The 26,986-nt window shown below is 41.3% G+C and overlaps 1 protein-coding gene across 2 annotated transcripts in view; it reads right to left on the bottom strand.

Moving 5' to 3' along the window:
• Positions 1-26,986, bottom strand: part of ptprn2 (protein tyrosine phosphatase receptor type N2) — a 1,029,064-nt gene that overhangs the window by 96,248 nt on the left and 905,830 nt on the right. For both annotated transcript variants that reach the window (XM_072254029.1, XM_072254030.1), the window contains exon 14: positions 11,172-11,366. In XM_072254029.1, coding sequence (XP_072110130.1) covers positions 11,172-11,366 — 195 coding nt within the window. The remainder of the gene's footprint in view (positions 1-11,171; positions 11,367-26,986) is intronic.

Genomic DNA, 26,986 nt, shown 5'->3' with positions numbered 1-26,986 from the left:
TGTCCAAATACTTGTATATCCGATCTCTCAGAACACCTTCCAATAATTTACCTACTACTGATGTCAGGTTTGTAATTACCTGGTTTACTTTTGGAGCCTTTTTTAAACAACAGAACAACATGAGCTACCCTCCAATCCTCCGGCACCGCACCCATGGCTATGAAATTTTAAATATTTCTGCCAGGGCCCCTGCAACTTCTACACTAGTCTCTCTCAAGGTCTGAGGAAGTATCATGTCAGGCCCGGGGGATTTATTCGCTGTAAGGCAGCAAGCACCTCCTCCTCTTTAATTATTATATGTTCTATGACACTACTGCTTGTTTCCCTTCCTTCCATATACACTATGCCAGTTTCCTGAGTAAATACTGATGCAAAAAGCTGTTTAAGATCTCCCCCATTTCGTGAGGCTCCACACATAGACGACCACTCTGATCTTCTAGGGGACAAATTCTGTCTCTTACTATCCTTTTACTCTTAACTTTGTTGATGACACCACTATTGTAGGTCAGAACAAAGTTGGTGACAAATCAGAATATAGAAGTGAGATTGAAAGTCTGGCTGAGGGGTGCCACAGCAACAACCTCTTAATGAATGTCAGCAAGACCAAGGAGCTGATTATTGACTTCTGTAAGTTTCTTGGTGTTATCCTTTCAGACAATCTATCCTTGGCCCAGTACGAAATTACAAAGAAAACACAGCAGTGCCTCTACTTCCTTAGAAGTTTGTGAAAATTCGGCATTACATCTAAAATTTCGACAAATGTCTATAGAAGTGTGGTGGAGAGTATATTGACTGACTGACTGACTGCATCACAGCCTGGTGTGGAAACACCAATGCCCTTGAACAGAAAATCTTACAAAAAATAGTGAATATGGCCCAATCCATCATGGGTAAAGCCCTCCGCACCATTGAGTACATCTACACAGACCGTTGTTCCAGGAAAGCAGCATCCATCATCAGGGACCCCCACCACCCAGGCCATGGTCTTCTCATTGTTGCCTCGGGACTCACGCCACCAGGTTCAGGAAAAGTTTTTACCCTTCAAGCATCAGGCTCTGCAGCCAGAGGGGATAACTTCACTCAACTTCACTTGCCCCATCACCGAACTCTTCCCACACCTATGGACTCACTTTCAGACTTCTAATTTCTCGATAACTATTACTTATTTATTATTAATATTTCTGTTCTTTTGATACGGTCTTTCCTTGATTGTATTATGGTTATTGGATTTATTGAGTATGCCTGCATGAAAATGAATCTCAGGGTTTTATATGGTGACATGCATGTACTTTGGTAATAAATTTACTTGAAAGTTTTTGAACTTTGAAATGTAAGTAGGCTTTTCCCACTGAGTTTGTTTGAGATTAAAACTAGAGGTTTTGTGGGTCAAGGCTGAAAGGTGAAACATTTATGGGAAGCATGAGGGGGAATTTCTTCACTCAGAGGTTAGTGAGGACGTGGAACGAGCTGCCAGTGCAATTGGTGGATGCAGGGTTGATTTCAACATTTAAGAGAAATTCAAACAGGTACATGGATAGAAAGGGTATGGAAGGCTTTAGTCTGGGCAGAGTTCGATGAGACTAGGTAGATCAATAATTTGGCACAAACCAAATTTGCCAAAGGGCCTGATACTGTGTCGTAGTGTTCTTTCCCTACTGGCAACAGGGTCAAAACCCAGGAGATACAGAACGAATGTGGTTTACTAAGAATTAAAAGTGACACAGGGCAAAGTTTTGCAAGAAGTATAAGGTTAGGGACTGGATGGTAGTTTCAATTTTACTATTCAACACGAGCTGGATAAGTATTTGAGAGGAAAAAATTGCAGAATTTATGCCATTCACCTTGCTTTAGTATGGTCACATGTCTTTACAAAGTCACTAGAGACCGATTGTTAATTGTATTTATTTGTGAAATGCAATAGTCGTAAAAGATGTGCTGACGTTAGAGAGGGTGCAGAGGAGCTTCATGAGAACGATTCTAGGAATGAAATCTTTCACAAATGAGGAACGCTTGACGGCTCCAGGCCTGTACTTGCTGGAGTTTAGAAGAGTGTGAGGTGACCTCATTGAAACCTATCTCATTGAAAGGTCTAGATAGAGTGGATGTGGAGAGGATGTTTCCTGCAGTGAGGAGTCTAGGACCAGAGGATACAGCCTCAGACAAGAGGGACATCCATTTACAACAGAGATGAGGAGGAATTTCTTTAGCCAGAGGGTAGTGAAGCTGTGGAATTCGTTCCCAAGGACGGCTGTGGTGGCCAAGTCATTGAACATATTTAAAGTGGAGGTTGATAGGTTATGGGGAGAAGGCAGGAGAAGGGTGGAGATGGATAAGCAGACTCAATGGGCCAAATAGCCTATTTCTGTGCCTTATGGTCTTGTGCACATTTTGGGTCGAGACCCATCACTGAGACTGGAAAGGAAGGGGGAAGAAGCCAGAATTGGGGGGAGGAGAGGAGTACAAGCTGCCAAGTGATAGGTGAAACTAGGAGAGAAGGAAGGTGGTGGGGGAAGGAGGATGATGTGAGAAGCTGGGAAGTGATAGGTGAAAGAGGTAAAAGGCTGAAGAAGGAGGAATCTGATTGGAGAGGAGTGGGTTTGAAAGAGAAGGAGGAGGGGCACCGGGGGAGGTGACAGATAGGTGAGGAGAAGAGAAGAGGTAAGCGAGCAGTCAGAGTCTGGAACTGAAGGAATGGGAAAGGGGAGGGGGGGAATCAGCAGAAGTTGGAAAAAATCAATGTTCATGCCATCTGGTTGGGTGCTACCCAGACAGAATATGAGGTGTTGTTCCTCTAACATGACAGTGGCCTCATCACGGCAATAGAGGAAGGAAGTCTTCTAGTTTAAAGCATTCAGCATACAGCAATGAAACCAGACTGGACTGCCTGATGAATTGGTGCAATTATGAATCATAATCTCCAAATTTTAATAGTTTCAACACCTGAAAATATCCCAGTTATTACATTAACATTTTATAACTAAAACAAGTCAGAATCTCCCCTGCAGACATAAAATAAACACTATCCCTTAGGAATCTATCATCACAAAATTATTAAAAATATTTAAATTCAACTTTTTAGCTGAAGTTTTGAAACAAGCTAAAGGTAAATATATTAAAGATAAACATGAGATAACAAGAAAAAGGCAGTTTAAGTCTGGTAGCTACTTATAGAACTCCAAATTTTTAGAAATTAACCAAAAACATACAGATGGACAACTTGGAAAAAATCATTCTTTTTTTATGAATTTATATGTTCAGAATATTCAACTGTGCCATGTTTACATTTTCATTAATTTTGTTCAAATGATGTCACGCGGGAATCCCATTAGTTTGCGGAATGTACTTATCGGTGCCATGCTGGTTATGTAGTATCATTATCATCATTATCATTATGTGCCGCGTCATATGACACGGGCATTCAGGATCGTGACCGTGATTGTTTTTTGGCAAATTTTTCTACAGAAGTGGTTTGCCATTGCCTTCTACTGGGCAGTGTCTTTACAAGAGGGTAGCCCCAGCCATTATCAATACTCTTCAGAGATTGCCTGCCTGGTGTCAGTGGTCGTATAACCAGGACTTGCAGCTACTCATATGACCATCCACCACCTGCTCCTGTGGCTTCACTGGTAGGGGTTGGTGTGGGGGGAGCTAAACAGGTGCTACGACTTATCCAAGGGTGATCTGCAGGCTAGCGGAGGGAAGGATCGCCTTATACCTCCTTTGGAAGAGACATATCTCCACCCCATCACCCAGTACATAATACATAACATTAAAATAAAATGCCATATTATATTATATATAATATTCAGAAAATATAATAAATATAGTACATTTTGTTAAGTTAATATGACTTTGAGTATGTATGTACTTTTATTGCTGATGTCAAATTATACCTTATTGAGTCTGAAGGTTGATGAAAAATATCCTAATTGATGAGTACAAATGAGATAGAAATCTCCTCTCCAAAGCCAAAAATACCAACTGAAAAGTGCAAGTCTTAATTATAACTCACATAATAACCACTACCCAGTCAGAGCTTACACTACACAGCAAGAAGTAACATCTAACCGTGCATTGGAACCCTTACAGATTTGTTAAAACTCCACGGGACACAATCGTCAATGTATCGTCAGTTTGAACTGGACTGCCTCGAGCATTCAGTCACAAAATGAAAGTGACCTGGGACCAAGCTGCTCCCTCGCAAAGGAATCCAGTATAAACTGAAAGGGAAGAATTTTGAACTTGATCCTTCAGTCTCCTACTTTGTTCTTCCAGCCAGCTCATTACAGACTGGCAATCATATTTATAACCTCAGTTCTGCATACTGTAACTTAATGACAAACTCATCAAGCAAATATCACACTTTAACAGTCTAAATGTGTAGCGGGAGGAGATACCTCTCTACCGAAGGAGGTGTAAGGCATTCCTTCCCTCCGCCAGCCTACAGGTCACTCCTGTGCAAGGTGTAACACCTGTTTAGCTCCACTACCCCACGAATCAGGTTCATGTGAAGCCATGGGAGCAGATGGTGTATGGTCCTATGAGTAGCTGATGCATATCACAAGTCCTGGTTATGCGACCACTAATGCCAGGCGGACAGTCTCTGAGAAGTACTGATAATGGCTGGGGACACTCATCTTGTAAAGACCCTGCCCAGAAGGAGGCAATGGCAAACCACTTCTGCAGAAAAATTTCCCAAGAGTGATCATGGTCAAAGACCACGTGTGCATGTGTATGTGTGTTTGTGTCAAACACCATGATTGACCCCATCTTACAACATGGCGCATAATAATGACAATTATGATGAACAGTCTAAAATAAGCATTTGGTATTCATGTAGATTGAAACTCAGAGTGACAGAGCAAAGGGGAAGAGTAGGCTATTCAATAGGCTGGGCACGATGGGCTGAATGGCCTAATTCTGTTCCTATGTCTTCTGGCCTTATGGTCTATTCAATCCATTAAGCCTGTACCACCATTTAACACAATAATGTCTCACTATTCACTTTAGTACAATGTCAAATGAAACATTTAAATAGATCCCTTCAAAATGGCAAGGATGGTTACTCAATGTCTGGGCATTCTAGGAGACCAGAATGGGTGAAAGTTTCATTTCAGGCACAGATACTATTGAATCTCTTCTCCACTGAGCCGCAGGCTTAAAGTATGGACAGCCATGCAAAGAGAATGGTGTGTGTGTGTGTATATATACGTGTGCGTGTGTGTGTGTGTGTGTGTGTGTGTATGTATATACGTGTGCGTGTATGTGTGTGTGTGTGTGTGTGTATACGTGTGCGTGTATGTGTGTGTGTATGCGCGCGTGCATGCATCCACACATGAGGTTTAGTGGGTATGGCAATGCTGAGGTGGAGCAGCAGGACAGAGGAGATATCAGGGGTAAGTTTTTTACTCAGAGAGTGATGAGTGCGTGGAATGGGCTGCTGGCAGCAGTGGTCTTTTGAGAGACTTTTGGATAGGTACATGGAGCTTATAAAAGTAGAGAGCTATAGGTAAGCCTAATAATTTCTAAGGTAGGGACATGTTCGGCACAACTTTGTGGGCCAAAGGGCCTGTATTGTGCTGTAGGTTTTCTACGTTTCTATGACACACTCACAAATCCAGAGGAACAGTGGGGTAGGTGGCATCTATAGAAGGAAATGTGTAGACACTCTTCATCGGGGATATAAGACCTGTTAACAATCCCCTTAAGGACATGTGTGTACCCATATACGTGGTCATGCATGTGTTGAACATGCCCTCCAGATCTGATCATACTTAATTTTCATGGGACCAATGCTGTCTCCCATGGGACGGACGAGAAGGCACAAAGACTAAGGTAACTCCCTAGGCCTGTTTCAAGAAGGTTAGCTGAGGCTAGGTGTCCCTGTGAATGCCAGTAGTTGCAGCTTACGGTTGGGTCCTCTCAGCTTGTACAGGCTTTTGAGCAGCCCTACTCAGAGCTTCCACTTCTCTGTCAGCTTGGCCAGTAACATTCGTACTGACTGAAGATTCGGGATTCAAGACCTACTTCATAGCCTTGAGCAAGACAGAAAGTCCTGTGCCCGACTGAAGAATTGGAAGTAATTTTCACAACAGATGTTAGAGCATCAAACTCAGTGTCTCAGAAGCAAAATGACTCATGGCTTCATTTTAAAGAAGATCTCATGGCCCCAGTCAATGTTTATCATCATGAAAACAGATTATTTGGTTTAAAAACAAAAGAATGAAGGATTGCTTTTGGTTAGTGACATCTTTATTTAGTTGTGACAATATTGTTTACGGGAATTTTTTCTGAACAAGAGGGCTGCTGTGTTTCTAGCATTATCTAGGGCAATCCTAAATTGCAGGCATTAGACACAAGGCCACGATCAGATAAAAGACTGAGACTAAATGTGGAGAAGATTTCAGAGTCCACGTGGCATACTCTTGCTTCTTACATTCTTATTATTGCATTATCCAAAATTACAGAATTAACTTTGGGATGAGGAAGGTACCATATAAATGCAAACGTTCCTTTATTTACACTTTGTAAAGTGCAATCAGTAGAGGGGCATCTCATAGGAGAATGGGGCTATGTTGTAGTGGTAGGTGTTGCTGTCATGCAGCTCCAGGGACTCATGTCCAATCTTAACCTCAGTTGCTGTCTGTGCGGAGATTGCATGTTCTCTCTGGGGTCTTGTGATTTTATTTCCATGGGTGCTCAGTTTTCCTGCCACATCTCAGAAGTAAGCTGGTGGGTTAACCGGCCACTGTAGATTACTCCTTAGTCTCAAAGAATAGCAAAAGAATCACAGAATGAAGATATTCACACTGGGGTCATATAAGGAATGTTATAAGGTGTAAAGTTAAACCTCTTCCTTTTCTTTATACTCTTCTGTGTCTGGAGATGCATCCAACACATAGCAAGACAAGACACATTTTTAGATGAAGCAACACACACAAAATGCTGGTGGAATGCAGCAGGCCAGGCAGAATCTATAGGAAAAAGTACAGTCGATGTTTCGGGCCGAGACCAAGTCATTAGGTTGATTCATAATTGCTTATTGTAAGAAAGAGCACTGGGATCTTGGTGACCTTGGGTATTCCTATCATAATTTGGACACCCGTCAGCATAACCTTCACAGCATGCATTCCTGTCACATCTAGTCTGGGTGCAAAAAGGTTCTGCTTTCAATAGAATAGAGACAGGACACTGTGTTGTGCATATTCTGAAAAAAAATAAGATCGGGCAACTTCAGTCCGTTCCTATGAACAGATAAATCAGTAGCCCAAAATGTAGTTTAGAATAATCATCTCAGCAAAAAATGCAGTGACAGAATTGAGAAGGAACAGTTCAGATATTTGACTTTTGTAAGGAAATGAATATGTAAGTATGTTTGATAGCAATCACAGATAATTTTTAAAAAAGGAATAATATACTTGAAAGGGAAAGAAAGCAGGCATAAGGCAAAATACCTGAAGAATATAACCATCTGGGCAGCTCTATCAGGGTGATTGTAGTGGGCTGACAGTGATTCAAATCCCAGTTTTCACCTACAAGGGTGGGAAAATGCTGGGATTCATTATGAAGGAAGTGATAACAGGATATTTGGGATAGGCCCAACATAGGGAAATATTATTTGACAAAATTATTACACATTCAGTGATTGGTTGATTAGATATTTGCATTAATGAGGCTGGTGTACCTAATAAAGTGGCCACTGAGTGTATATAGAAAAATGACAGAAACAGACCGCTGATTGGTTCTGGATCTGACAGAGCAAGTAAAGAGCAAGGGGAAGTAACCAGAATGCAAGGGTTGAAAGTTAGTGGCAAAATTCCCACTGAGCAATGAGGAATTTTTTTTAATGCAGTGTCTGGGCAGGTTCGAGAACACACTACCTATAAAGAAATTGAAACTAAAAGAAACTAATTTCCAAAAGGAAATTGGATAAGTCTATGAAAAAGAAAGGAAACGGGATAGGTTGTCGATAGAATTAATTGAGCTGGTCCTTTAAGAAGTTGCGCTAAATAGAGTCCTTCTGTGTGATAAAAATCATTGACTGTCTTCTGTCCATTTGAAACATACATAACGAATGGAGAGGTGAGAACACCTATGATGCTCAGCGCTATTCTGCTTGATTCAAATCCTATCCTCTCCCTAAGCATAAATTCCTCCACCCACAGGCACACAGCATCTATAACATACCCTGCAGCTGCCAAGGCAGCACCAACCCAACCAGCGACCTCAGTCATCAGGGCAGACGAGGGCCGCGGATGCATGGAAACAGCCCCAACCAGCAGATTTCCCTCTAAATCATACACCATCCTGTCTTGGGAATATACATTCAGTGGATACTATATTAGGTACATCTGCTCATTAATGCGAACATCTAATCAGCCAAACATGTCACAGTAACTCAGTTCCTAATAGCATGCAGACTTGGTCAAGAGGTTCAGTCCATTGACAGAATGGGGAAGAAATGTAAAGCAAGTGACTTTCACTGTGGAATGATTATTGGTGCCTGACAGGGTGGTTTGAGTATCTCAGAAACTGCTGATCTCCTGGAATTTTCACACACAATCTCTGGAGTGTGAAAAACAAAAAAAAAAGCATCCAGTGAGGGGCAGTATTGAGGGCAAAAATGCCTTGTTCATGAGAGAGGACAGAGGAGAACGGACAGACTGGTTCAAGCTGTCAGGAAGCCGACAGTCACAACAGTGGTGTGCAGAAGAGCATCTCTAAATGCACACAGTATGTCCAATATTGAAGTGAATGGCTTTCAGCAGCAGAAGACCACAAAGATATACTTTATTAGGTATAGTTCTTTGGTTCTTCATTGTTGCCAAGTCTAAATCCTGTCGGTCCTACCTCAACCATACTATGGGAGGACTTTCATCTTGAAAAAGACAGGCCCCCCCCACCACCTTCTTAAGAGCAATTAGGGATGGGCACTAAATGCTAGTTTTGTCATCAATGTCTACATCCCAAAAAGTGAATTTAAAAAATATATTACTGTCAGACCGAGTATAAAATAAATGTTTATTGGAGATGGACCAACTAACATATTGGTCCATGGTCTCCTCCACTGCCATGATGAGGCCACTCTCTGGTTGGAGGAGCAACACCTCATATTCTGTCTGGGTAGCTTCCAACTTTACGATAACCATAGATATATCCAACTTCCAGTAATTTCTCCTCCATCCCCCTTCTCTCTTTTACATTCCTGATTCTGGCTCCTCTTTTACCCCTTCCCTTCTCTTCACCTGCCCATCACCTTCCTCTGACACCCCTTCTCCTTCCCTTTCTCCCATGGTCCACTCTCCTCTCCTGTTAGATTCCTGCTCTACCAACACTTTATCTGTTCCACCTGTCACCTCCCAGCTTCTCACTTCCTCCTCCCTCCTCCATCCACCCAGCTTCCCCTTCATCTGGCCTCACCAATCTCCTGCCAGCTTGTACTCCTTCCCCTCCCTCCCACCTTCTTATTCTGGCTTCTTCCCTCTTTCTTTCCAGTCCTGATGAAGGGTCTCAGCCCAAAATGTTGAGTGTTTATTCCCCTCCATAATACTGCCTGACTTGCCGAGTTTCTTCTGTATTTTGTGCATTGCTTTGGATATGCAGCATCTGCAGAATCTCTTGTGTTGCTGAAATCTTTCCCGGATTCGTACCATGACATGAGATACAGGTTTTACTTTTGTGCAGATGCTTAGTGAATATAATCTCCTATTAGACTGAGTTGGGAGGAGAAATTAACTTTGCATTTCATTTCAGGAGTCTCACAGTATCTTATATATATATAATCAATTAACACAAACGTAGGCATTAGTGAGGAATGCACAAGCAAACTAATTCAATTGCAGTGGTTTCATTAAATCTATCGTCAAGAATCCCCACCATCTAAAGCATGCCATCTGCTCACAGCTACCACTGGGCAGCAGTTACAGAAGCCTGACGTCCCACACCACCAGGTTCATGAACAGCTACTTCCCTTCAACCAATCAGTTGTTAAACTAACCAGCACAACTCCAATCACTTCCTCAATACAGCAATGTTATGACCATTTTGTACGGCAATGGACAGTTCACTTTTGCCCTAATTGTGTTCTGTCTTGTATAATTTTGTGCAACTTACATTGTTCCACCTTAAACATCTGCCTAATATGGCGTTTTGTGAAGCACAGCGATGGCTTGCTGGCAGCAAACGAAACTACTAACGACTTCATGAATCACACATTTTCTTGAAAATGGTCACTGGAGTCAATAGCCAGTAACTTCTCTTTTGGATTGAGCTGTTGAACTGCCTGTACGGCCTGGCATTTTTGTGGTATGAACTGAAGTCTTGAAGGAGCAGGACGGTTGTGGCACAGCGTGTACGGGCCAAATCAAGGTGGCGGGCCTAGGCCTGACAGCAGGGAATGGGCTGATTGCTGAAGCGGGCTTGGAACCGATTTAAAGGGGCAAATCCAAGGCGAGGTACAGCTGAGGTAGTGGTGCCTGGGTCCAAGAGCGAGTGACAAGCTGATGTTTGACTGACTGAAGCACTGGGCCAGATTGGAAAGGTTGGGTACGGGCTGAATCGAGGTGGCAGTTCCTAGGCCTGAGAACATATGGAGGTATCAGGGCCTGAGTCTGAGAGAGAACAGCGACCCGCTATTGATAAGTTTAAGTGCCTGGCCACACTGAAAAGGTCAGGGTGTTGGGGCTGGAGGTGAGGGACAGGTCGCTGTTCAGCTCGCTGCATGTGAGGGTTACTGAACTGAGGTTGTAGCTTGTAACTAATGGGCTCCTGGCTCACTGTGACTGGCTTTGTGGCCGTGGAATCACTTTCGTGAACTTCAGTTCTGAATGTTATTTGCTCACTTTTATTGTTGACGTGATTTGTTTTTCTTTCCTGAGCATTGGGTGTATAACAGTTTTCTTTTCTAGTGGGTCCTGTTGGGTTTCTTTTCTTTGTGACTGCCCGTAAGGAGACGAATCTCAAGGCTGGATATAATACACGTACTTTGAACTTTGTTAATCTATGTTTCTTTGTGCGTACGTTGTGCATCTGACGCTATGTGTCTGTGATGCTGCAGCAGGGAAGTTTTTCCTTGCACTGCGCATACGATAATAAAATTGACTTGAATTGACAGGAGGTAAGTTTATCCCACCAATGGTAATACAATCGGAAAGGAGGAGTTGAAAGGTTACCAGTATCATGTGTCCCGTGGAGATGTCCATGTTGGACTGGACTGGCTCCTCACACCAGGAGGAAGTGCTGCTCCGAGTGGAGGGGCTCGGCTGTGGACCATCGCTGAACTGAGAGGAGACGCTGTTGATGCGCGAAGAATGGGCAGTCTCTGGGCGCTCTGATGTCTTGATCGCCATCCGCTGGCGGCAAAGTTCCTAAATCAGACGGAGAGAAATATAAAACCAGTTGGAATTTATCCAGGGTTTTTTTTTTAAACAGCTGTCATTTGGGATGGAGGTGGGATTCTGCCTGTGCTATCAAGATAGGCTTGATTGAGTGGGAAACTGAAGTGAGACATTGAAAATCAATCTGCAGCTTTCTCCACATCAGCTCCCAGCCACCAAAAAGGATTGGCTGACATCCAGAGAATAAGCACTAACATGTTCATCTAACACTCGAATGCCCAGAAAGTCAATTCCTCTCAGTTCCTGAGCCTTCTTTCTATAAAACATTAAACAGAAATCACCAAAGATGTTCAGCAGCCTATGCAGTGTCTGTGGAGATTGTAACAAGAGTCAGTGCTTCAGGCAAGTGACCCACTGACCTGAAACATTTACTCTGTTTCTTTCCTTACAGGTACCTTTCCACAGTAAATCCATAAAAAAACACGGCAGTTTGTCCCTGAAACAAAACCCAATATTCAGCAGGTCAGGCAGCATCTGTGGGGAGAGACGTAAAATCAGTGTTACGGCATGGTGATCAGACATGGGTTTACCTTCCTGCAAGTCAAAACCCATCAGCGCTTCAGGAAATTAGTCAGGTATCCCAAGCAAGCTGTACATTTTATCATATGGAACAAAATGCCAGCAGTTACCCCTCATACAGTATAACAATGGACTGGCATTGTCACCAGTTACTGCACTGAATAATGCTTGCATGTTTTTTGTGTTGCCAAATAGTCAATTGTCAAAGTATCTAGTTATTTAGAGGTACAACAGAGCAACAGGCCCTTCTGGCCCAATGAGCCCACACCATCTAATTACACCCATGTTCAAAGGTACAATGGTTCATTTATTATCAAAGTATGCATGCAGTATACAACTCTGAGATTCTTCTTCTCCAGATAGCCACAAAACATAGAAAAACCATGGGTCGGTTCACAGAGAAACAGCAAACCTACCAACATGATCATCAAACCTCCACCCCACCCATACTCCCCTTTCCCCACACAAAACAACAATTTTTGACCAATTAACCTACTTAACCTGCACACCTTTGGAATGTGGGAGGAAACTGGAGTACTCAGAGGAAACTCACGCAGTCTTGGGACAACGTAAAAACTCCCCACAGACAGTAGGGGGAATCGAACCTGAACCACCGGCACTGTAACACTGTTATGCTAATCGCTATGCCCCTACCTATAAAGGCTCCTACAGCAGAGAGTGGATAGATTTCCATCAAATGGGAAAAGGATTAAAGAGGAGCAGTTTGAAAATTATTTAACTTAATAAGTGGCTGGAAACTGAAACTGTTTCTCTGAGGGAGTGATGAAAGCAGAAATCCTAGCAGCGTTTTAAAACTACCTAGGTGTTCTGCAGCCTAGAGCGCTACGGACCAAGGTCTGAGAAGTGGAGTTATCCTAGAGATTATTTTTGGCTGGTCTAGACTGAATGCCCTCCTTTTTGTACTGTAAGTTTCTATGATTCTATAACTGCAGCATTGAAAGAGCGTACAACCATAATATGTTTTACTTTAAAAGAAATTTCATTCTGCAATCCTTTCATTCATTGAAAAACACAAATAAAGAATGCATAACTCAAGTGTTGTAATAGAATCCCATTGATTCTTTTCCATTCACACAACATGAATATCACTGGCAAATCCAGGATTTACTGCCCATGAACTGAAAAAGCAGCTAGCAGTTAGCCACGTGGTGCATCTGGAGTCATACATAGGCCAGAATGGGTGGCAGAGTACCTTTTCTAGAGGACATTCATAGGGAAGACAGGTTTTTGTGAAGGAAGGAGAGATTTGCAGGACACAATATTTGGAGACGAATGGATTTGCATGAAGACTTAGGTGTGCAATTCTGTCTTTATGATAAGCCATATTCTATATGTGCTTCTTCATATTCTGCCTAGGTAGTTTCCAACCATCTGACATGAACATCAATCTCTTCAGCTTCTGGTAATTTTTCCCCTACCTCTTCCCCCTTCTTTAATTCCCCTCTCTGGCCGTCCACTTGTCTCTTCTCTTCCCCTCATTTGCCTATCTCCTTTCCCTGGTGCCCCTCCTCCTTCTCTTTTTCCCATGATCCACTATCCTCTCCTATTAGATTCCTTTTTCTACAGTCCTTTACCTTTTCCGCCTATCACCTCCCTGCTTCCTACTTCACCCCCCCCCACACACCTTACTTCACCTATCACCTTCTAGCTTGTACTCCTGCCCCTCTCTCCACCTTCTTATTCTGGCTTCTTCCTCCTTCCTTTCCAGTCCTGATGAAGGGTCTTGGTCTGAAATTTTATCTATGTACTAATTTCCATAGACGCTGCCTAACCTGCTGAATTTCTCCGGCAATTTTATGAGAGATGCACAGAATTTCCAGCACCTGTAGAATTTCTTGTGTTTATGATAAGACAGCTGATTCGAATAAATTGAGTTACCAACATAGCAAACTACAATGTACCCAAATCTCAGGGCTCTTCCAATTTTCACATCTTGTTTGCCCAATATGTTTATTGCTCCACTATCGGCAGTCATATTTTAAGCTATCTATACCCCAAACTCGGAGAGTCTCTCTTCGGATTTCACTATCTCTATGTTCCTTTAAGATGCTTCTTAAAAACAGACATTGTCCTGATATGACCCTTTGCAGGATTTGTTCATCAACTCACTTGAAATGCAGGTTAGAAATTCATCCACACAACACTGAAAAAATGGACATTGCAAAGACAAAAGTGACACTAACAGCATCAGCAAATTTTGTACATGTTGCTGGGTGTTTAATGAGCGATAATGTTCCTGCTGTGAGAATCTTGTGTCCCTCTGAACTGCACAAATGACATCAACACTTAAGAACACTGTTTCCTCTCAGAAAACATGGGTGCATGGCCATGCAGAAACTTAACGCTCCTGCATGCGTAGCCTCTGTTGTCACGCAGCTGAAGTTTTTTTATATAATGTTAATATAATTTTGAAATTATGCCAACATAATTTTGAAATCTATGTTAATGTAATTGTGGAATCCCTGCAATTAATTATGTATTAATATAATACATAAATTTTCTAAATAATAAATGTACTACAACCTTTACTTTGAAACATTTTAGAGTTTTGATGATTTACATTGTCAGTGTTTCAAGTTACAAAGTTGTTACAAATTGTAACAATAAACACAGAATGGAAGGTGATAGCTCACTGTTGATAAACTGCTGGCCTGCTGAACGCCAACACCCTCCAGTCAAAACATTTTACTTTTGCCATGGTGCCTGTCAGTTGTTTTGACTGTCTAACATCATTTACTTGTGTCGTGAGTTGTGGTATGTGTTTGTTTGATGTGCATATTATATAAAAAAAACATTTAAAGTCCTACGCAGTTTTCAGGCTGCGTAAAAACTTCCTGCTTAGAGCAATGGTTAGAAAATGCAGCTTTAAAAAAATAGAGGGAACATTGCAAGAAACACCCAAAATTAATTGGTTGCAAGATTTTTCAAATTCTTTGGTCTGAATGATGAATCAGCAAAAGAATCAGCTTTTAATAGTGCTGAAGGCTCAGACTTAAATGTTCAGATACAGGTCTGCAACAGCCATAGGCAGAGTGCTGTACAATTCTCCACCTAACAAAAAGATCCCAATGTAATGAGATTGGATCTAGGTTAGGGATATATATTCACAATAGGATATGGTGTTAATGTGGGCAAATGAAGTTGAAGGTAGATGGACAAGAAGGTCGGCATGGATGTGATGGCCAAAGGGAACACTTTTTGCTGTACGAATCTATGACTCTATAAAATGCACGTAAGCTGGAGGACATTTTACTCAAGTAAACTGAAGGGCCAAGATCCTTCATCAGGCCTGAAATGTTGACTGTTCATTTCCCTCCTTAGATGCTGCCTAACCTGTTGAGTGTTTCCAGCATGTCGCTCCAGATTTCCAGCATCTTGTGTCTCAGTAAACTGTCCCAAAATTGCATCTGAGTCAGGCACACTTTCAGCAGATTCCCCCTTGAACTTAATTAGCAGAAGTGAAGAAGAATTCCTATAATAACTATGAAAAGGCGAATCACAAAATGAAGGTGTGGAAAAGCTCACGGCATTGAGGGAAGTGTATTAGCATAGATAAAAGACTGATAACTGCTCAGGAGTCAGGGAGTCAGAATTAATGGATCCTCCAGGCTGGAAGGATGTAACTAATTGAATGCCCCAAGCATCAGAATAGGGCCTCAATTATTTACTATCTTAATTAATGACTTGATAGAGAGGCCCAAAGCAACTAAGTTTTGCTGATAATATAGAAAATAGGTGTGAAGGTCAGGCTGCAATGAGAATATTCACCCACTCATTCTGAGTGAGTGAGTGGGTGAAAACATTCTAAATGGAGCTTAATTTTGGGAAGTATAAAAAATCAAGTAGGAAAAATCAAATGCCGACAATTATTGAAATGAGTGAAGTACAGAGGCATCTAGGTGTTCTTGTGCAAATATCATAAAAAAATTAAGGATTGTAATGAATAATGCAAGTGATATACTGGCCTTCATTGCAATGGTGTTTGAGTTTAGAAATAGAGAATTATTATTACAATTGTATTAAGTATTGGTGAGGCTATTACTAGTTTACTGTGCAGAATTTTAGTCTCTTAATTAAGAAAAGATAGTTAGTTCAGAAGATATTCACTAGGATAATTCCAGGCATTTCAGGTTTGTACTGTTAGCTGGCTGGTTATTTATTGGCATCGGCACCAGACTTTGAGGTGAGTGGTCCCGAGTTCCAATCTGGCCGGCCCCTTGCTCGCGTTCTATCTGTGTTGGGAGAAACGTTGAGCTAGCAACTTGGCCTCATAAAAAAAAAGCAGACAAAGTGCCAAAAGAAATGGCAAGGTTGCCACGGGGTGTGGAGAGGAATAACAATAACAATAACAACAGGTTTGTATTATCATCAACGGCGAATCTCGATTACTTGGAGTTTGGAAGAATGAGGTTTGATCTTATGGCAATACTGAATACGTTGAGTGGAGAGTCTTTAACAAGGGATTATAGTTACAAGATGCGGGGTGGATCATTTCAAACTGAGGCACTTAGGGAATGTTTGGAGGGTGAAGGGTGGTGAGTCTCTGGAATTCTCCGACCTGGATATTTGTGGATACTACATCACATAAGTGAAAACTTGGGAACTGAGGGCTATGGAGAACTACCACAGAAGAGAAATAGAGGCCAGCGGCAGTTGAGCCACGATGATAATGAATGGCAGGGCAGGTTTAAGGAGCTAAGTGGTCTATTCCTGCTCCTATTTGCTTGTGCTGTTGTGTTCGAGAATGCAAAGGTAGGCTGCAGTGTGTCACGTCTCTAAGCTCAGAAGAGGAAACCTGATGGCTCCTGAGACTCGTTTTCTGACAGAGGACAGTTTTTGTTGGCTGGGATTTATCTAGCCTTTTAAGTTGTATGGAACAGCTCAGGGAGCTTATTAACAATATGATAACAATAGAACAGACAGATTATAAGGTTACACTGACTTTCCTAGCTCTGGTGAACAGTCTATGACCTAAAACAATAAAAACATTAAACATTCTATAGATGCTGTCTGACTCACTAAGTGTTTCCATAAGACCATAAGACATAGGAACAGAATTAGGCTATTTAGACCATTGAGTCTGCTCTGCCATTTTATCATGGCTGATCAAAAGGGTGACAATCATACCAGTGCCCAGCAAGAGCAGGGTTAGCTGCCTCAATGACTATCACCCAGTTGCACTCACATCTACTGTGATGAGGTGCTTTGAGAGGTTGGTCATGACTTGAATCAACTCCTGCCTAAGCAAGGACTTGGACCCACTGCAATTTGCGTATTACTACAATAGGTCTTCAGTGGATGCAATCTCACTGGCTCTCCACTCAGCCTTGGAATACCTGGACAATAGCAATACCTAATTCAAGCTGCTGTTTAACAACTACAGTTCAACACTTAACACAATCATACCCTCAGTTCTAATCAACAAGCTCCAAAACCTGGGTCTCTGTACCTCGTTCTGAAACTTGATCCCTGATTTCCTCACCGGGATACCACAGTCTATGCGGATTGGAGATGTCATATCCTCCTCACTGACAATCAACACCCAGTGCACCTCAAGGCTGTGTACTTAGCCCACTGCTCTATTCTTTCTACAGCTATGATTGTGTGACAAGGCACACCTCAAATGCCATCTATAAATTTGCTGATGCCACAATTATTGTTGACAGAATTTCAGATGGGGATGATTAGGAGCAAGATTGATCAGCTGGTTGAGTGGTGTCACAGCAACAACCTTGAACTCAACGTTGGTAAGACTAAAGAATTGACTGTGGACTTCAGGAAGGTGAAGTCGAGGGAACACACACCAGTCCTTATTGTAAGATCAGAAGTGGAAAGGATGAGCAATTTCAAGTTCCCGTGAGCCGACATCTCTGAGGATCTATCCTAGGCCCAACATATTGATGCAATTACAAAGAAGGCACGACAGAGGCCATATTTCATTAGGAGTTTGAGGAGAATTGGTATGTCATCAAAGACACTCTCAAATTTTCTACAGATGTCTCATGGAGAGCATTGTAACTGGCTGCATCACCAACAGGTATGAAGGGGCCACTGCGCAGGATCAGAAAAAGGTGCAGATAGTTGTCAACTCACCCAGCTCCATCATGGTCACTAGCCTCCCAGCATCCAGAACATCTTCTAAAGGTAATGCCTCAAAAAGGAGGCAACCAGCATTAAGGACCTCCATAATCCAGGATATGCAGTCTACTCACTGCTACCATCAGGAAAGAGGTACAGGAGCCTGGAGACACACACTCAATGTTTCAGGAACAGCTACAGGTACATCCCCCCTGAATCCTGAATGGACAATGAACCAATGAATACTTTTCCTCTTTTTTTGCACTACTTATTTAATTTAATTTTATTTACTTCTTATTGTAATTTATAGTTTTTATTACTATGTGTTGCAATGTATTGTTGCTGCAAAACAACAAATTTCAGGATATTTGCCAATGATATTAATCCTGATTCTGATTTATTTTCCCTATAGGGTTCCTATATCTTCTGTTTATATTTCAGTCCCGTGAGCCAGTTCTACCATTCAATGAGATAATTACTGATCTGTGATCTAACCCCATTAATCATTCATTTCTCCATTTCCCTGAATATATTTGACATAAATATTGTTCGTTCGTTCGTTATGTGCCATGCCGACATAAATACACCAATCTGAAATTGAACAACATGACATGAACTACCATTTGCAACAGCAGGTTATAAATTTTCTCCAGACACTGCCTAAGCAAGATTTTTTCAAAACTGAAGCTAATCTGCTTCAACATTTTTGCCATTTAACAAGTAGTCTGCTCTTTCCTTGAGTTCATGAGACTGAGAGATAACCTTGTTCAAACACCTACAATTCTAAAAGTGAAATCATAGAAGCATAGAAAAGGGCCACTTTGACCCACCTGATCCATACCTACCATCATTCCTATCTGTGTCAATCCCATTTGCCCGCATTAGGCCCATATCCTTCTTTCCTATCCAATTGCTCTTTCAACATCATTAAAATATCTGCCTCCATTATCTCCTCTGGTAGCTCATACCAAATACTTACTACCTTCTGTGTGGCTTGCCTTCATTAGCCAGGGCATAGGATATAAGTGCAAGGAGATTTTGGTGCAACTTTATAAAACATTGGTTAGTGCACGGCCAGAATTCCCTTTCTGGTGACTAAACCCCCACTCCCACCCCATTTCCCCCACTAACTTTTCACTTCTCCTCACCTGCCTATCACCTCCTCCAGGTCCCCTCCTCCTTCCCTTTCTCCCATGGTCCACTCTGCTCTCCTATCAGGATCCTTCTTCTCCAGCCCTTGACCTTTCCAATCCACCCGGCTTTACCTATCAGCTTCCAGCTAGCCTCTTTCTCCTCCCTCCACCTCTTTATTCTGGCATCTTCCCCCTTCCTTTTCAGTCCTGAAGAACGGTCTTGGCTCGCCTGTTTATTCGTTTCCATAGATGATGCCTGACCTGCTGAGTTCCTCCAGTTTTCTGCGTGTGGTGCCAGGATAATGTCGTTAAATGCAAGTTTATGTATAATATCAGAGCTGGAGGTGACTGAGAGGAATATTCTCAGAGTATGAGGAATATTTTTTTCCTCTCAGAGTATCGTGAAACTCTGGAATCCTCTATTGATGAACTATGAGTGCTGAATCATTAAGTATATCCAGCACTCAGATAACTAAACAGACTTGTGGACTGGAGATCAAGAATTATGGGGAACAGGCAGAAAAAATGGGACTAAAGTCAAATATTAGATCAAACATGATCTTAATGAATCTTGGAACAGGCTCAATGTGCTCCGCTTTAGGTTCTTATAGAATAAGTCCTCATGCTTAGCATATTAGTATGCCTTTTAAAGTTCAAAGTAAATTTATTATCAGTGCATGTATGCAGTGTGGAACCCTAAAATTCATTGTCTCCACAGTCAATAAACAAAGAACCTTGGAACCAACATGTTCAGAGAAAAACGTTGAACATCAAACACATCCTCTCCCCAAACACTAAAAAATCACACCAAAAAATGAGCGGAAACACGGAATATAAAAGGCAAAGTGGCATATTTCAGTACAGTTCAGCTCAGTGTTCATTATCTGCAGGCCACCCGGATTCAAAAATCGTCCAAAAAGGAAGTGACCAGAACTAGAACACATTGTTAAAACTGAATTAGAATTGAGGACTGGAATTTTAACTGTTCCATCCACACTGCTCATACTCCAATGAGTGACATAACTGCAGCAGGTATGTTTAGTAGGTCTGCAGCTGACCTGAACGTTGGTGGTGATGTCCGTAGTCAGCTGTGCAATGATATTGATCAGCTGGTTAAGTTGGCCAGTACAATAGTAAATGCAATTTAAACGTGATAAGTGCAAACTCATGTATTTCGGGAATTCTGACAAGGGTAAGGCATATATCACGAAAGGCAGGGTCCAAAGGATTATGGAGAGACTTTGATGTACAAGTGTGAGATCTCTGAAGGCGGCAGCACAGGCCAGCACACACAAAATGCTGGAGGAACTCAGCAGGTCAGGCAGCATCTATGGAAATGAATAAACAGTCGAAGTTTCAGGCTGAGGCCCTTCTTCAGGATGGGAAAGGAATGGGGAAGGTGCCAGAATAAAAAAAGTGGGAGGAGGGGATGAAGGACTAACTAGAGATGATAGATGAAGCCAGGGGGTGGGAAAGGCTAAAGGGCTCAGTCAGGTCCACTGTTGACTATCAGGTTGATAGTGTGGTGATGAAGGCAGACAGGCTGCTTGCCCTCTTTAGCCAGACCACAGAATATAAGTGCATGCAAGTCCTAGTTCAACTTAGTATACATTGTTGGAATAATACACTCAGTGGCCACTTTATTAGGTACACCTGCTCATTAATGTAAATATATAATCAGCCAATCATGTGGCAGCAACTCAATACATAAAAGCATGCAGACATGGTTAAGAGGTTCAGTTATTGTTCAGACCAAACATCAGAGTGGCAAAGAAATGTGATCTAAGTGACTCGGACCATGGAATAATTGTTGCTGCCAGAAGAATGGTTTGAACATTGAATTGAATTGACTTTATTACTTACATCCTTCATATTTATGAGGAGTAAAAATCTTCATGATAATCTCCATCTTAAGTGTGCAATGTGCAATTTATAGCAATTTACAATAAGTAGTCTCAGAAACTGCTGATATCCTGGGATTTTCATGCACAACAGTCTCTAAAGTTTACAGAGAATGGCATGAAAAATAAATAAAAAACATTCAGTAAGCAGCAGTTCTGTGGGCAAAAGCACCTTCTTAATGAGAGAGGTCAGAGGAGAACGGCCAGAGTAGTTCAAGCTGACAGGAAGGTGACATTTACTCAAATAAGCCTGCTTTGCAACAGTGGTGTGCAGAAGAGCATCTCTGAATGCACAACATGTCGAACATTTAAATGGATAGACCATGAACAAGCTCTCAGCCGTCCCTTTATTAGCTACAGGAGGTACCTAATAAAGTGGCTAGTGAGTGTATGTGCTTTTCTGGTCTCTATACCACAGAATGGATGTGATTGCATTGGAGAGGGCGCAAAGGGATAGTCATTACGATGTTTTACGTGATGGAATGTTTCAAGAGGAGAGACTTGATAAGGCTGAGCTTATTTTCTCTGAAGCAGAGAAGGCTGAGCAAGGATCTGATAGAGGTGTACAAAATTATGAGATGTATGAACAGGGTAGATAGTAAGATATTTTTCCTATTACAGGTGTGTCTAACACCAGAGATCATTGAGTGAGGAATAAGACAGTTAAAGAGAATCAAAGGGAGAATTACTTCATCTTCTAAGTGATTGCAATCTGAAACCTGCTTCTGAAAAGGAGGTTGAGGCAAGTACTCCCAGAATATTTAAGTAGTACAGGTATTTGAGTCTTCAGATTCTATAGATGATGTACTGGTAAATGAGATTAGTACATGGGTACTTGGTGCCAGGCACAGACATGGTGTGCCAAAAGTGCCTGTTTTTATGCTCTATGATTCTATGGATCTTATCTTCCCTGTCATTTTGTTATCAGGAATCTTAGTCATATATAAATATGTTGAATAGCTGTTGCCCCAGCACACTTATCCTTGTTGGATTCCTCTGACAACAACCTGACAATTGGTGTACATGTGCATCTGTACTTCTTCGCTCCTGCTGCTTGGCTGATAACTAGTTTGGCCAATAACCTACCTTTGATTCCTGAACCTCTAACTTTAGGAAACAGTCCTTTATGAATTATTTTATCGAATAGCTTCTGGAATTTCATATAAATCGCACCCATTGATGCTCCCTTTCCTCTTTGTTCACTGTCTCTTCAATACATCCTCAGGATGGTCATGGGGTTCCCTTTACAAGCTGAAGTTTACAATCTGCCTGTGAGTCAGAAGATTGTGAGTTCAAGACCCACTCCAGTGGCCTGAGTGCATGATCTAGGCTGACGTCTCAGTGCAGTACTTGTGGGGTTTTGTATAGATCGAGATACTGTTTGTTATACAGGATATTGAACTGAAGTCTTGTTTAACCTTCCAGTTGGAATTAAAAGCTTTTGTGACATTATATTTGAAGAGGAGTGAAGGAGACCTCTCATATGAACAATAATTTCTATAATTTATCCTGAGCCAAACCTGATAATCTTCTGGTAACTCCTACTCACATTAGCAATACAATTGTTAGAGGAGCATCAAATATGGGTATTTATTTGAACTCCATCAACAAGGAATTCATCGCAAATGACACTTTATAATGCTGTCTGATCACGATTATTTTACATAATTATATGCGAACAAGCTTCACTGCTTTCTTTCTCAGAAACAAAACGTGCAAACACTTTTGATAGTTGTATACAGTACTTAGATCCACCTGTTGATTTGTTTGTGTACTTGGCTCTGAAGTTGTGACTGGTACAACCTCTGCATGTGCTTCAAGCACCTGACTCTTAATTAGTAGTTGATTCTTCATCAAATGTTTCTTCACTGCTTACAGATACATCGTTTGCTACAAATATATGAGATATGGATACTTCTAATATGATCTCCAAAATGGATAAATAAAAAAAAAACACCTTTCTGGACGGCAGATTTGGGCAGTTTCACTAAGTCTCACATTCCAATCTGGATGCATCACATTCTGGTATGGCAGCTGCTCTGCCTAAGACATTGAATGCAGTTCGGTCCAGGACAAACCAGTTTCTCATTCATTTACTCTATCTGTGTTTCCCGCTGGCTTGAGAAGCAGCCGGCATAATCTAGGACTGCTCCCACCCTGGTCCTTCTGTTATCTCCATCAACCCCACCCCCTCAGCCCATCACTGGGCTGAAGATGTCAAAGGCTGAGAATTTGCACTACCAGACTCAAGAACATATTCTAGTCAATTGTTATAAGACCCTTATATGTCAAAGATACATATATTGCATGTCAAATATATCAAAGATGATATGTCAATGATTTCCCAATCTACCCCGTCTTGGTTTTGGACTTCAGCTGCCAGCCTGCACTGTACTTTCTCTGTAACTTTAACACCATGTTCTTCATTTTGATTTTTTAATCATCTTCTGTACTGAATTCATGTATTTATGTATGAATGGCATGCGAACAAAAAGCATCTTTTCATTGTATTTCGGTAAATGTGGCAATAATTAACCAATTACCAATTGGACTGATGAACCCAGCTCTTTTACGTAATTTAAAATGTTACTCATTTGTTTTAATTACTGCCTCTCTACACTCGCCACTAAGTTCGGCTATACTAGGCCCAATGGCACACCTAGCTGACAATACATTACCGACTCTGCCAGAGTTAAACCACTGATGTGGGCTCACTCAGTATCTAAACAAGATGTTAGTCCATTAATGATTCATCATGAAGGTAGAGTAACTTTAGGACACAAACCAGATAAGCACATGGATGTAAGAAAGAATGGAGGGTATGGCTGAGTAAGAGGGAAGGATTAGATTGACGGTAGAGTAAGTTTATATAGGTTGGGATAATATTGTTGGCCAAAGCGCCCATACTGTGCTGTGCTGTTCTATGTTCCAACTTATTCAAAGCTTCTTTTAATGTAATCTTTCTGTGACCTAATTGGAAGAAGGGTGGCATGGAAGAATGAATAGAAATTTAATATATCAAAAAAGCTCTCAAATAAATGCAAAGAGAAACTTGGTCCACTGTAGGACACTAATTCTGTCAGCATTCAAAGTGTGGCATGGATCCAATGTTCAACTGTTGTAAGATGACCTATACATTTAGCTTCAACTCATTTTGATAGTGTATTCATAAGCATAATGTAATGATCATAGCCTTTCAGAGAAAAAAAAAATCTTGACTTTCTCTCGAAATTTGTTTGAAATCTCGCTTCTAATTTTTTTTGGATGTATTTAAGGCAGAGGTACTTGAAGGATTTAAATCTGTGGGGAGAAGGCAGGAGAGTAGGCTTGGAAAAAGAACAACCATGACTGAATGGCAGAGTAGACTCTAATCGTCTAACACTGCTCTGAAGTATTATGAGCTAATCCCATTTTGCTTCTTGGGAGATGCAAGAACAGGATGCGAACCATTGAATGGAAAAGCTTTTATTGTTTTTTTGGCGGGGTCAGTTGCATAAATTTCTGTGATATATTATTCTCAGTATATTTTTGATTCTATAACTCCATTCAATGTAGTCAACTACAAGGGCTTAAAATTAGATAGTAACACATACAAGATGCTGGAGTAACTCAGCAGGTCACGTAGCATCTATGGAAAGGAATAAACAGTCAATGTTTCAGACCGAGACCTTTCAACAGGACTGGTTTTCCAGCATCTTCAAGATCTCTTGTTTTTGAAATTACATAGAGGTCAGACTGTGTACAGTTGACTTTCCCTTCGACGAAATTAGTGAACCAGCTGGGTTTTTATGACAATTTGGTTGGTTTTTTTGTGGTCATCATCAGTAGGGCTTGTCAAATGAATTAGTTAGTGTGGAGGGATTTGAACTCAGGCCACTGGACTGTTAATCCAGGTAATTTACAAATTCGATAATTTAACCATTATGTCACCACTATATCAAGGGCACTGTTCAGCAATGAATTACCTGTTTCAATGTCTTACTTGCAGATCTGAAGTCAACAATTTGGTAAAAACAAATCATGAGAAATTTAAGCAAAGAACATTACACTGGTAATTGGGTAAATAATAGGAATATGATAGGTGTGTGGTTTGTCATACACATTTAAGATATGTGATAAGGTAGATCACAAGAGGCTTGTTAGAAACTTTCAGGCAAATGGCATAAAGCAAAAAGATGAAACATGGAGCTAGAGTTAAGTTATTAACAGAAATGCTGAAATCACTCAGCAGGCCAGGAAGCACCTTCAAAAAGAGAAACTGAGTCTTTCAGACTGATGTTTCATTAGAAATCAAAGTTCAAAAGTTCAAAGTAAAATTTATTAACAGAGTACATACAGGTCACTACATACAGCCACGAGATTCTTTTCCCTGCAGGCAGACTCTGCAGATCTATAGAACAGTAACTGTAAACAGGATCCATGAAAGAGCATAGAAGGCAACAGACTGCAAATGCAAATATAAATAAATAGCAGTAAGTAACGAGAGCGCAACCCAACAAGATAAGGAGTCTTTAAAGTGAGATCATTGGTTGTGGGCACATCTCAATAAATGAGTGTAGTTGCCCCATTTTGTCCAAGAGCCTGATGGTTGAGGGTTAGTAACTGTTCTTGGTTAATTCATGTGATGTTCGGAATGGAATGTTTCAGAAGAATACTCATCTATCTGAAACATTAATTCCAGTTGTCTCTTCAAAGATGCTCTCTGACCTGCTGAGTGTTTCTAGCACTTTATGTTCTTATTTCAGATATCCTGCAACTGGAGGTCTTTGCTTTTCAACAGTCCAGTGATGGCCAGGAAATGACAGACTACAATAGATTTGTGGAGACACACCTGCTGCGTTCACCAGCAATTTTTATCTGTGTTGCATAGATCTGTGGAGTTTATGTTAGAAACGGGTTATGAATAATATCCCTAGGAAATGTTTGCACTGGTTGGCTCTGGGAAGGTTGGCATACATTGGCAGTATGGGCAAACTTATGCAGTTGGCATGGATTGTGAATAAGCAGAGGAAATGGACATACATATTTAATGGAAAGATGCTAAAGATATGGTGAACAGTGCAAGATAGGGTTTCAGCTATCTAACTTCCTAAAAAGTAAATTCAGATGACTAAAGCCACATAAAAAATGTACAAGAGTACGGGTGTTACAAACAGTGGCATGTAGCAACAGAATAAATGAAATATTCCTTTTAATGATACAGGGGTTAACCACTGTTAAAATACCTGTGCTTCATATAGAAAAGTTATTAGAATCACCCAGTGGATACAATAACCTCACTAAGACTTGCAACTGTAAGAAGAGAATCTGCTTGTCGGTTGAGAAATGCTGTTTCCTCCATTGAAATTTGCTGCACTTGGATAGATGGATAGAAATAGAGAAAATATATTTACATGCAAGAGCAGCCTGCTGGAGGAAGTCTGTGGGGCGAGTAGCATCTGTGGGGGGAAAAGGATTGTTGACGCTTACTGTCGAGACCCTATAAGGTCTTGACCCGAAAGGTTGATACTTTTCTCCCCACCCCACCCTACAGACCTACTGAGTTCCTCCAGGAGTTAGATTTCTGCTCCATATTCCAGTGCTTGCACTCTAGTGGGTATCCAAAGGTATTTACATTGTGGGAACCTGGAATCCTTTGCAGTCCATGACCATAACAGGAAATTTTGTGGAAGAAAATTAGATTAAATTTGTGTTTAAGAAAAAAAAACAGGTAGCTCTGGGGTAGATGTGGAGAGAGAGTCTAAGGATGCTGGAAACCTTGAGCAACACCCACAAAATGCTGGGGGGGGTGGGGGTTGTGGGTGGGGTGCAAGAAACGGTCAATACTTTGGGCCGAGATCCTTCATGAGGACTGGAAAGGAAGTGGGAAGAAGTCAGAACAAGAAGTTGGAATCAGGGAAGGAATACAAACTCGCATGTGATGGGTGAGAGCAGATAT

The sequence above is a fragment of the Mobula birostris genome, chromosome 3, assembly GCF_030028105.1.
Source record: "Mobula birostris isolate sMobBir1 chromosome 3, sMobBir1.hap1, whole genome shotgun sequence".
NCBI lineage: Eukaryota > Metazoa > Chordata > Chondrichthyes > Myliobatiformes > Myliobatidae > Mobula > Mobula birostris.
This window is presented reverse-complemented; position numbering and strand designations above follow the sequence as displayed.